This window comes from Carcharodon carcharias, chromosome 18 (genome assembly GCF_017639515.1).
Source record: "Carcharodon carcharias isolate sCarCar2 chromosome 18, sCarCar2.pri, whole genome shotgun sequence".
In the NCBI taxonomy this organism is placed as follows: domain Eukaryota; kingdom Metazoa; phylum Chordata; class Chondrichthyes; order Lamniformes; family Lamnidae; genus Carcharodon; species Carcharodon carcharias.
The window spans coordinates 53263286-53275987 of NC_054484.1; the positions used below are offsets into that span (position 1 = coordinate 53263286).

A 12702-nucleotide genomic window follows, 5' to 3' on the forward strand; every position below is an offset into this window, starting at 1 on the left:
ATCAGACAGAACGCGGACAGACTCCTCCATCATTCGCTCTCATCTGCTGAGTGACTGTCGAATCTCTGCCTGATGTTCTTCCTCCTGTTATTGCATATCCAGCATAGATTTGGCGGCCACTTCCAGGGACTTATCATTTGACTTGGACTGAGTGGGTGGCTGGGCTCCAGCAGCCCTCTGAGTGCCAGAGGCCTGGGCTGTCGCTGCCTCCGACTGCTGCAGGGATGTTTCAGTGAGCTGTTCCCTAGAAAATGAGCCTGAGCCTAATCTACAGCTGTGCCCCACCAACGTGTGTCTCTGAGCTGGTGGAGGGTGCGTGTGAGCACCATCACGGTTCTGCCGGAGCTTCCTCTTCACATGAAGCCTAGGGGCTTGCACTGGTGCTGCACTGGCTTGGGGGCCTTGACCTGCTGGTGCCCAGAAAATAGAAAAGAGAGTTTCAGTTCATGAACGTGTGCTAGATAAGACTGCATGTGACTCACTGTGAATGTCAGGATTTGATGACGTGATGGAGCTGTGATCTGTACTGGGTTGGTTGGAGAGGCCGATCTCCTCTTACCCACAGGAGAGATCCCTGTCCTCCCAGCCAGCTCAGCTGCAGCCTCCTTGAATTCAGTGAGGGCAATGATGTTGGCCATCCCTTCCCCGGGTCTGCAATGTTTCGCGCCTGTTGTTTGCCAGCTTGGCCTGTAGGAAGAAGAAAGAATGGCATTTGATGAGAAGGTGCAGACGCTGGATGAGAGGCATGTCCCATGTGTGTGGTGAGCCCTCCCCAGAAGGGCCAGAGAATAGAGTGTGAGAAACATGACAGGTGGGATGGTGGTGATGTGAAAGTCTCGGTGAAAGAGCAAGTGTTGATATGTTGTGTGAGATCCCTGAAGAGAGTAGCCATTTGAGTGCATGATGCCATGATGAGAGTTTGATATTGGAGGGAGTCGAAGGATAACTTACTCTGGTGGAGCGGATGAGATCATTCATCCTCTCCCTGCATTAGATGGCATTTTGGGTACCAGCCGTGCTGATTTGCTCCGTGATGGTCTCCCAGGCCGGAGAGTTGAGGCTACTGTGCTTCCTGCAGCCATCCCTGGGATGGAGCACTTGCCTGTATACCTGCACCCCTCTGATCAATACCTGGACGGCCTGATGTGTGAAACGGGTGCTGCCTTCCTGTTCAGGCTCTTAGTCCTTCTCTTTGCCTGCCAGGCATCTCTGGTGTGCTGGGAAGAGTGAGATTGTGTGTTGGGCTGGTGTTTAAATGTGGCCCCTGGACCTTTGAACCCACCAGCTGATGGCGGGCGGATGAATCAGCTCGCGACCCACCAGGTCATTTGGACCAATATGTGCCTCTGCATAATTAACGAGGCTCCAAGCACAGAATCGGGCACAAGTTGCCGCCATTACGGACAGTGGGCTGGGAGCTGCCAAAACCGCCTGCCACTGCGCTTAGTTTCATGGGAAAATTCCACCCTGTGAGTGAAATATTGGGTAAGGCTCGAAAATGGGCAAGGGATCACAATGCATGACTAACCTGTGCACACTCATTGTGATATGGGCACTTGGAAATTTCATGCTGCCTGCTCATTATAATAGTGTTGGCATTGAGCCCAGCATTAAATTCAGTGCTGTTCACTGGTTGCACAGCTGAGCAATGGCTCATGTTTATACGAGGCTAGCACCACTTAAAATCTGCGCTTCTTAAAACCAATTTACAGCTCTTAAAGGGAAGGTGCATTCTGGCTGCAGCAAGTACTGGAAGTGACTAAGGTGGAGTCTCTGAGCAGAAAGAAGAATGAATATAATGCATCAGGGCACCAAGAATGCTCCAAGGTTCTCTGAATCTGCATTGGAGATCTTGATACAGGAAGTGGACAGAAAGCGAGAGGTCCTCTAACCACAGAAATCCAGGAGGCTCTCCTGACTCCAAAAGCAGTGGGACCAGATAACTAGCATGGTCAATGCCAGCAATGTTAGCTCCAGGACCTAGTTGCAGCGCAGGAAAAAATTTAATGACCTCGCTCAAGTGGTCAAGGTCAATGAATGTATTATTAAATGCCATATCCTTATAATTGAACCTCTAACCTTACACACTACTCAAAAATTACCACATAAGTGGCATATGCACTCCAAACTGAAAGTTTTCTTTCTCTCTTTCAATTCAAGGGACAGGTTCATTTTGAACCTCACAAGCAAAATGAATGTCATAATGGTTTTTAATACCCAATTTCAATTGTCAGTACTTAACTATGGCTATAGATAAAAGCAGAATACTGCGGATGCTGGAAATCTGAAACAAAAACAGAAAATTCTAGAAAAACTCAGCAGGTCTAATAGCATCCAAGGAGAGAAAGACAGAGTTAATGTTTTGAGTCTGTATGGCTATAGATACTATGTTAAACCAAGTCCTGATATGCCATAGTGAAAATTAACAATTGTGTTGCTTCATCACACACCACCAAGAAATAAATTATAATTTTTCACTAATAATACTCATATCTGTGAAGTATTGCTGCTGTGTTTTGTTTGCACAAGAACATTGACTACACTTTCAAGTAATTCATTACCTGTGAAGGACTTTGAGGTATTTCTGAGAGACTTGATCTTGCCATGCTCAGTAAAAGAAACATCAATATGGTTTTTACTTTTACCATCAAAATAACTATTTAATTTAATGCTCTCTTGAAAGTTCTCAGTAACTGGGAAAGCTTGTCTTAATTTAGCAAATGTAAAATAACTCAGGTTAATAATAATCAAAATAGCTTGTTACATTAAAAGTCTTTGCAATAACAAGCAGTGAAAACCGTGGGCCAGATTTTCCCCTTTCAGGCAGGAATCACAAGTCAGGCAATTTTTCAACATCACGATCCGGCCTTCTGCTCAGCAGTGCTCTCCACACTATTTTCACAACATGGTGGCGGGGATGGGCTAGAGTTGGGCCACCACCTCCCGAAGCATGTCTGAGGTAGAAAAGGAGGCAGGTGAATGCTGAGGTGGGCAGGTTAGAAGGCCTTCTGGGACATCGTCCCAGTTCTGTACACAAATGTCAGGCACCCTAGCCCTCAAGCCTCAGCCCCCAAACCCACCTCTCTCACCACCCAATTCCCACTCATATTCCCCCTGCCCTTCCATACACCTCCCTGTTCCCTCCAAACCCCCACGTTCCCCCACTGCAGCCATATTCACACCATATGTCCCCCCTACCCATTAGCCCAGGGCTGCTATGGACAGAACTCATGGGCCTTTTAATAATATTCATAAATATTTCAGGTGCTCAAAAAAAGTGTCAAGATGAACAAGAAAAACTTTCAAAGACATTTTTAAAAAAATATTCCTAAGAGTTCATAAAACTGTAAATCTAAACATAGCTCAAGAGTCCCCTTGACAGCTATATCAACAACCCCTGCTGACATGAATCCATTATTGGGGGTTGGAGCTCAGCCAAGACCTCATAATGTCATACTATTGCATAATAAAGCCTCCAGAGATAACTACATAAAGCCTTCGATGTATGATTCAAAGACTGGACAGATGGCTGACATATCAGTCAAAGAACTCAGCCATCTGTTGTACTACTTCAAAGGCTGAACAGATGGCTGACCTGTCAATCAATGAAAAGATCAAAGCATAAGGTGTAATTGACACAGTATAATCTGATTTTCAATACTGTTCCAGGCAGACGAGTCCTTTATCCATTGGATAAATTAATGCACCTGAAGATTTCTCCACTTTCATAATGTTGGTCAATTTAATGGTCACTTGCCTTTCTTAACCATCAATCACTCCATTAAAAACATACTTAACTTAGCATGCAACATTACATTATGGCATGTGAAGTTAGCAACACCTTTTAAATTAGCCTGCCAAAAGAATCCTGACTCCAGAGTGGGCTTCGCCAATTGTTCAGACCCCGCTGACCTGGTGTGAGCCTTCAAAAGCTGCCCTGGCTCCTTTGGAAAATTTCAAGGGACCTGAAATCACCACTTCCACAATGAATCTGCCAGCTTTGCAATTGCTCTGTGTGGCCTCGTGACCCACACCTTTATCTCAAGCCCTTAAAAATACCCCATGTTGAGAATGGGGCCAGGAATCCTGGAATCGCATCCCGCTCACCTCTTATTCCCCCTACCTGACGTGGGTTTGCCTCTCGTCAGGACAGGAAAATCTGGCCTCAAGTCTCTCACTTGCTTTATTACTTAATTTGATCCCGATAAGGTGGTTGTACCTTATAAGTATTTTTATGTATTACTTTTCTCCATTTATAGGTGGCATATATAGGTATTGGGGGGGAGATGTCACCACTGATAAATAGAGGGCTCTGTTTGAAACCAAATATTAGCAATCAGCACTCAGCGAAAGCATAAGCTAACTATGAAGTGGCACTTACTGTGCACAACCTTAGTATTGTGACTTAGGGTATATTTATACTGCAACTATTGTTGGTGTGGAGTAATTTTGCTTTGTACTGATGCTGCTGGTATAATGCAAGTGCAACCTTAATCTGGATAAAAGTCTGGCCTGAGAGAAAAACAGGGTGAGAATCCCTGCAGGGTCTTATCACTTGATTTACACTGCACAAGTTTACTATTATTGCAGAATCAATCTGCTTTGCACCATTGGCAAACTTGTAGGATAGTGTTTTCTGTTCCTATGCCCAGCAGCCCATGATTTACGTTCCGTTCACTAAAGTTATGGGCTGGCAAGTGCAGAAGCACAAAACCCTGGCTGTAATGTAAATGTACCCCCTCAGAGGAGTTGCTAAATTGCTGTTAAATTGTACTGTGGATCTGCACTCATTGGAAAGTAATTTAAGACTATGCAGAATCCTTCCATGTAGAGCCACAACAATTAACAGAGAGCAGAATTTGATCCCAGCAATCTATGCCAGATTCAAAGTCAACAACAACTTGCATTTATATAATTACTTTGAGGTAAGAAATATCCCACAGTGCTTCATAAATAGACTTAAAAATAATTAACTTAAATTTGGAAGGGACCAATTAGGAGGGTGGCTCAAAGCTTCTTCAAGGACATGGACCTTGGGAGAGAACTTCACTGGGATGAGATGCAGAAACATATCCATAGGATGCTTAGGGAGCCGAAAAATGGAACACAGCTCTCTTTGCCCTTCCAGAATTTATAAATACGCCACTGCAAACAAAATGCACTTTTACGCTATCCTGCAAGTTTGCCAATGGTGCAAAGCAGTTTGATTCTGCAATAATAGTAAACTTGTGCATTGTAAATCAAGTGATAAGACCCTACAGGGATTCTGACCCTGTTTTTCTCTCAGGCCAGACTTTTATCCAGATTAAGGTTGTATTTGCATTATACCAGCAGCATCAGTACAAAGCAAAATTACCCCACACCAACAATAGCTGCAGTATAAATATATCCTAAGTCACAGGAAGTGCCACTTCATAATTAGCTTATGCTTTTGCTGAGTGCTGACTGCTGATATTTGGTTTCAAAACAGAGCCCTCTACTTATCAGCAGTGACATCTCCCCCCACTACCTATAAAATCCACCTATTCACTTCTTTTCTCTATTTAATACAAACAAATGATATTGGGTATAACTACAATTTTACACATGAAAAGCTCATTTCCAATGCAATCCCATAGTAAATAATTTTTTCATGTGTCATCCGTGAAGTAATTGGATTTTGCAGGGATAGAAACGGAATTCTGAATTGGGTTCCAAAAACAATAATAAAATATTTAAGTCCAAAGTAATCAAATTGAAGGTAATTTTTTTAGTTGCCTTGAATTCATGAAGTTGGTCATAGCCCTTTGTTCAGTGCTGGTTTTCAACTGCGCATTATTTTTGAGTTGTCTGGTTTATTTTTAAATTACCACAATATTTTTGGAAGCTGTCACCTCTTCCAAATCCTGTAACTCTTTCGAGTACAAACACGTTTCCATCTATTCCTATTCAGATGAAATTACATTGTTTCATAATTTGCCATGGTGAGATTTGAACTCTTGATCTTGGGGTTACAAGCCCATTACCATAACCACTTGGCTATCATACCAGAACTTCCAAATCCTGTAGGTTGGCATGTATACTGAAGGCCTGCCAGATGTGGTCAATGGTCCGTAATTTGCAGTCAGCAGTGAAGTGACAGTGCTCACCACTGACCTCAAAGAAAACTGTGCTGAAGATCTTGCAATCCTTACTGTGAGAATTTTAATTCAATCGATGTACAATTAATTGTCATGTTGTTCCCAGCATCATAAAGTTGTCCAAGCAGCCACTCACGTTAAAGAATTTTCACAGGCACCAAACAGGAAATGAAAGGTGCTACAATCATACATTTAAAATTTTTTACAGAGAGCAAGATAGAGTTTGTGAAATACGCATGGGGTTAAAGCTGAAATATCATGAACAACTTTTAAAGATGTAAGTTGCTAAAAATCTAGTTTAAAAAATCTAATAATTAATCATTATAGGGGTGCACAATGTAGCCTATAGTGGAACAGTGAATGATAGACCACAACTTCAGGATTTCTGCATTAATCTGCTTCTGCGCTAAATCCTGAAGTTACGTCAGATTCAGAGAGGTAATGGTGTTCACCATCAAAAACACACAAACTCCAGGCCATGAGGCCAGGATAAGATGGGAGGAGGAAAAAGCAAGGCTCAGTACCAGACAAGATTGGTGCATACAGTATGGAAATTGTGCCGATTGTGCATCCCAAGGGACTGAATGGGCTTTGGCTAAGTGAGTGAGATCTTATTGGAAGTGGGGTCAGGCTAGGAACTAAGACTGACAAATTTAATGTCAAAGAGTGTTTGGATTTAATCTTTTACCTGAGAAATTATGAAGACAACTTTATTGTCAACGTTCTACTGGATGTTCAGTATTACTAAAGCTTGAATGTAATTGAACATAATAAAAATATCATGATTGATTTGCCATGTAGGAATAGATAATACACTCGGGGAACTTGATGAGATGTCAGTCATCATCTACAATAGTCACCAGTCTAAGCCACAGTTTGATAAACAAATGTCAATGTATTTATAAATGCTGAATTCTATTTCCATCACTAATTCATATTTAAGCTCAAAATTAGCACTTTTTTTTTTACGTATTAGCAACCAAATATTTGTTTGTTATACTATTTTATGCCTGCCAAATGTTTACCTGTGAGTGGATTACACAGGTGTAATGAGAGAATATTGATGTATGATGTGTTGGTGCAAAGTACAGATTAATGCTGGGGCAATTCTGACATCAGGAAAAGCAAAATACAAAGTCAGCAAAATATAGTTTGCTGTACATATTAGTGTGATACAACTCCTTCCTGACAGAGTGAGAAAGCACTGTAATAAATTATGTCAACAGTAGCTTAAATAACCACTGTTGTATGAATATTTTTTGCCACATGATTAGTCCTTAGTGTTTAGCAAAGGCCCATGATGGTTGCTTGTCTGACTTTATTAAAAATATAGTAAATTTTCTAACAATGCAAATAGAGGCCGAAGGACTGGCTGTGGAAATCAAATTGCAGACAATTGTAATTCCCAAATACCATTCATGCCAGTAACCTCTATTATTATACCCATGACAGGTTAGAGGAGGAGAAGAATATTTCAGAATTACAGGAAGACCTGAATGAATATTTCTGCTGGTTAGAAGAAGCAGAGAGCCTTGTGGGAGTAGAACTTGACCCTGGAAATGAGCAGCAGCTAAGAAATTCGCTGGAGAGAGTCAAGGTAATAGGCCAGTATTGCTAAAATGATGCAATACCCCCAGTAGGTCAAGTAATTCGCATAAAAATCAGTTCACTATAAATATGTACAAATGCAAACTTAGAAAATTCTTTTGAAAAGCACTGTACCCATTATAAAAGTCTATCAAAGTTTTTAAAACTATGCATTATTAGGTTAAAATTATAAAATCACCAAAATTCCCTGCAATGGTCCAACGGATTATAGAATGGTGGTAGTCAGTAATGTGATATTGAACAACACCATTCAAGAAGGACCCAAATTTGACCACTGCCCCATGCAGCTACTGGATCATGTGCAGACCTCGGGAGCCATGGTAAGATGAAATAAGATAAAGTTCAAGGTGTCTATTGCAGACTTCATTCTATTTAAGAAAACTATCTCTGATAACATTTAAATCCCTTCAAGTACTCAATCTCTTATTAAAAGTAAACATTTGCTTCAAATACTCAATCCCTTACAAAAACATATATTTGTATGCAAAGCCCCACATCAAAGATAGCTAATCTACTTATAACCACTTGGAGCTGTCAATCAAACTGTGAACTTAATGGCCCCCATTGTGAGATAGTTTGTGGAAGCAGTCAAGCAGCACTAATCCTTATGTCACAGAATCACAGAATCTCAGTGCAGAAGAGGTCCTTCAGCCCATCGAGTCTGCACCGACACGCGAGAAACATCTGACCTACCTACCTAATCCCATTTACCAGCACTTGGCCCTTAGCCTTGAATGTTATGATGTGCTAAGTGCTCATCCAGGTACTTTTTAAAGGATGTGAGGCAATCCGGCTCTACCACCCTCCCAGGCAGTGCATTCCAGATCGTCACCACCCTCTGGGTAAAAAAGTTTTTCCTCACATCTCCCCTAAACTTCCTGCCCCCCACCTTGATCTTATGCCCCCTTGTGACTGACCCTTCAACTGAGGGGAACAGCTGCTCCCTATCCACCCTGTCCATGCCCCTCATAATCTTGCACACCTCGATCAGGTCGCCCCTCATTCTTCTCTGCTCCAATGAAAACAACCCAAGTCTATCCAACCTCTCTTCATAACTTAAATGTTTCATTCTAGGCAACATCCTGGTGAATCTCATCTGCACCCCCTCCAGTGCAATCACATCCTTCCTATAATGGTGACCAGAACTGCACACAGCACTCCAGCTGTGGCCTCACCAAGGTTCTATACAACTCCAACTTGACTTCCCTACTTTTGTAATCTATGCCTCGATTGATGAAGGCAAGTGCCCCTTATGCCTTTTTCACCACCCACTGACATGCCCCTCTGCCTTCAGAGATCTATGGACACGCATACCAAGGTCCTTTTGTTCCTCAGAACTTCCTAGTGTCATGCCATTCATTAAATACTTGCTTGTCAAATTACTCCTTCCAAAGTGTATCACCTCACACTTTTCAGGGTTAAATTCCATCCGCCACTTATCTGCCCATTTGACCATCCCATCTAAGACACTCAACCTTACTGTTAACCACCCAGCCAATCTTTGTGTCATCCACTAACTTACTAATCCTACCCCCCACATAGTCATCTATGTCGTTTATATAAATGATAAATAATAGGTGACCCAGCACAGATCCCTGTGGTACGCCACTGTACACTGGCTTCCAGTCACTAAAGCATCCTTCTGTCATCACCCTCTGTCTCCTAAAACTAAGCCAATTTTGAATCCACCTTATCAAATTACCCTGTATCCCATGTGCATTTGCCTTCTTTATAAGTCTCCCATGTCAAAGGCATTGCTGAAATCCCTATAAACTACATCAACTGCACTACCCTCATCTACACACCTGGTCACCTCCTCAAAAAAATCAATCAAATTTGTTAGGCATGACCTCCCCCTGGCAATGCCATGCTGACTATCCTTGATCAAACCTTGCCTCTCCAAGTGGAGATAGTTTCTCTCCTTCAGAATTTTCTCCAGTAGTTTCCCTACCATTGACGTGAGACTCACTGGCCTTAGTTCCCTGGCTTATCTCTACAACCCTTCTTAAATAGCGGAACCACTTTAGCTGTTCTCCAGTCCTCTGGCACCTCCCCCATTGCCAGAGAGGAATTAAAAATTTGGGTCAGAGCCCCTGTGATCTCCTCCTTTGCCTCCCTCAGCAGTCTAGGACACAAATCATCGGGACCTGGAGATTTGTCCACTTTTAAGCCTGCCAACACCTCTAATACTTGGTCACTCCCTATATCAATTTGCTCAAGAACCTCGCAGTCTCTCTTCCCGAGTTCGATACCTTCATTCTCATTCTCTTGGTTGAAGACGGATGTGAAGTCAACAAACAATAAACTAGCAAACACTGATTTTTTTCAACTGCAGGCTGGATGCTTTGTTTCAAAACATTTGAAAAGCCTGGGGATTTAAATTACTTTGCAGCTTGATATTTCCACAGAGCTTTTTCACTTTTTACGCACATTCATGTCTACTCTTAACAATTTCAAGGAGTCACCTGACTTCTTCTGAAGAGGCACCTGACCTGGTAGCTTTGGACCTTTTTCTCAAATGTCTAAAGCCCACAAGTCATGTTTTGGAAATCCCAGTAACAAAACATGGATCTGTTTGAATGCAGCCTCACAGGGTCTGCAAAGTACAAGTTTCCCCCATTCTGCACTGCCTACCCCCCACCCTCCCATCCCCACTGTGGGTGAAAATCGTCAGCGCTGGATATGGGAGTGGTATTTCCAGAATCGGGGCTCCATCGCCATTTTGACTAAGGCATGAAGCCCTTCCTTCTCACTGAAAATTCAGGCCTATGAGTTAAATCTGTTGCAGTTTGCCAGTCTCTTTAAAGTGTTTTTCTTTAGCACGAAATGAAATATTGTAGAATGATGGTATTATTTACATCATCCTCCATGCACTGCAGTCCATGTGTTGCCTGTCGGTTGCAGAAGGCCTCAGATGGACATCTGGTGCCCCTCCTCCATGTATTTTTAATGCTTAATTAAATGCAAATAATTTTGCTAAGATCACCACATCATCAAACTGATAGTAAATTGCCAGTCTGAAATAATAAATATATCCTTCAGGGTTCTAAAATCTCACATCCAAGATATTTACGCTGCAGTGCCTACTGTGCATGCATTTTTTAAAAAAAGAGATTTGTAATAATCTCTTCACCAAAGAATCGTTTATGTCTTGAATGTGGCACAAAATATTCCAAAATCAAAATGTAACTACTTCAGTTTGTTGTAAGTATGCTTTTGATTTTGCTATTACATTTTTGTAGTATTAGACATTTCTGCTGTTTCCTGAACTACTCATATGTTATATATTGATTCAATCCAATTGAGGTGTTTGTTACAGGTATGAAAACACAATAAAATGTAGAACAAGGTAAGGCCCCTTAGCCCATTCAAGAGGTTCCTTTCAACAAGCCACATAAACTTAATCTAGCCATTTACTTAATCAAGAAAAGTGAATCGTCAGCAGTAAAACTTCCAGTAAGGTCGTCCACTAAAATTTCTCATAGATCCTGAAGCCAATAAAGTAAAAACTCCAGGGCACAATCTCCAGGGTTATTCAACCCTGGTCAGTTCTGCTCTAGTGACAACTTTACTATGGTTGCAACATTAACTGGTGTATTGAGGAAGAGTGACATTTTCATTTCCCCAAAAATGGGTTGGAGCAGAATGTCTTCCCGCTGTTTCAATCCCGCTGTAACCACAGCTCGTTTTCCTGGTCATTCAAATATAGTAGATGGGCAATAGATTGTGCAGGTTGGAGACAGGATAGAAAAATGTATGCTGTCAGTTTTAACAACAGGAAATCAATGTTAGATCTTCCTGGCCCATTTTCCTCTGGACAAAGCTTTAGGACCAGCTGAAAACCAATGGATTCCTGGAGGAAAATCCAGCCCATAGTGCTCTTTAACCTTCAGTCTCACCTTTCTTTGAACACTAATATTGCCAGTTTAGAAATATATTGGATATTACATAATTTAATTTGGGGAATAATAATCCACATATAGAAAATGCATGTCTTTCATTTTTTTCAGTTTCGAGTGGATGAATTTCCTCCACGGAAAGGGATATTGAAACGTATAAATGAGAGTGGAGGAGTGGCACTCAAAAGCACCAGTCTGGTCCCAGAACAACGCTTTAATCTGGAAACTGGGCTCTTGCAGGCTAATAATCGTTGGACCAAGGTATGAATAAGCGTAAAAGTTACACCTTTCGGAGAATAGGAAACTTAAATAAAGTGGTGGGGATAATAATGTCTAAGTTAATTTATCAATGTAGGAGGAGTGAATAGAATTTTTAAAAATTCAACATTTTCTAATACAGTTTGTTCGCTGGAGATCTCTTTGTTTAATCTATTCCTTTGCTAGAAGCCTTTGTTATGAATTAGTGTTCCTGATGGGCTTAATTTCAGAAAACAAAGTTCATTCTATTTACGATTCTGCAATAGCCACAAGAATTTAGTTTCTAGGTTATTGATTCAATTCAACCAGAAGCTTTTGTTCGAAGATTTTGGAAAATTTTTGTCTTAACTTTTTCCAAACAGATGACACAAATGACATATGTTGCGTGAATTATATCATCATTTTACCTGTGTATCTCATACCTTTGATGAAAATAGCACATCTTTCTCACCAAAAAAAGAGGTTGCTCAACTCATTTGCAGGAGGACAATGTACTTCATCTTTCCATGAATTAAGACAGAATTTCGCATCAAGATCCATTGCATTTGTTACTTGTCCCTTTTTTTTGTGCTTTCTCTCCACAGGACCAGTGACTTCAATCTTCCTTCAATCATATAGACAATTTAAGACAATAACTTTCTCTCTCATTTATTAATTACTTAATTTAGTGGTCAGGAAGGTGGAGAACAAGTTATGTCATCTGATGATAATCGGAATCTATAATAATAAGTTTTTGTCTGTCTAGACTGTTTTAATTGGTCAGTTAAGGGGCATGTCTATTGGTAGGTTTATTTGGTGGATAGAGTCTGACAAATGCG

General features: G+C 41.3%; 1 protein-coding gene across 1 annotated transcript in view; it reads left to right on the forward strand.

The window, feature by feature from the left end:
* Nucleotides 1–12702, forward strand: part of dmd (dystrophin) — a 1748406-nt gene that overhangs the window by 1172640 nt on the left and 563064 nt on the right. The window contains exons 45-46 of the mRNA XM_041212034.1: nucleotides 7572–7716; nucleotides 11738–11887. Coding sequence (XP_041067968.1) covers nucleotides 7572–7716; nucleotides 11738–11887 — 295 coding nt within the window. The remainder of the gene's footprint in view (nucleotides 1–7571; nucleotides 7717–11737; nucleotides 11888–12702) is intronic.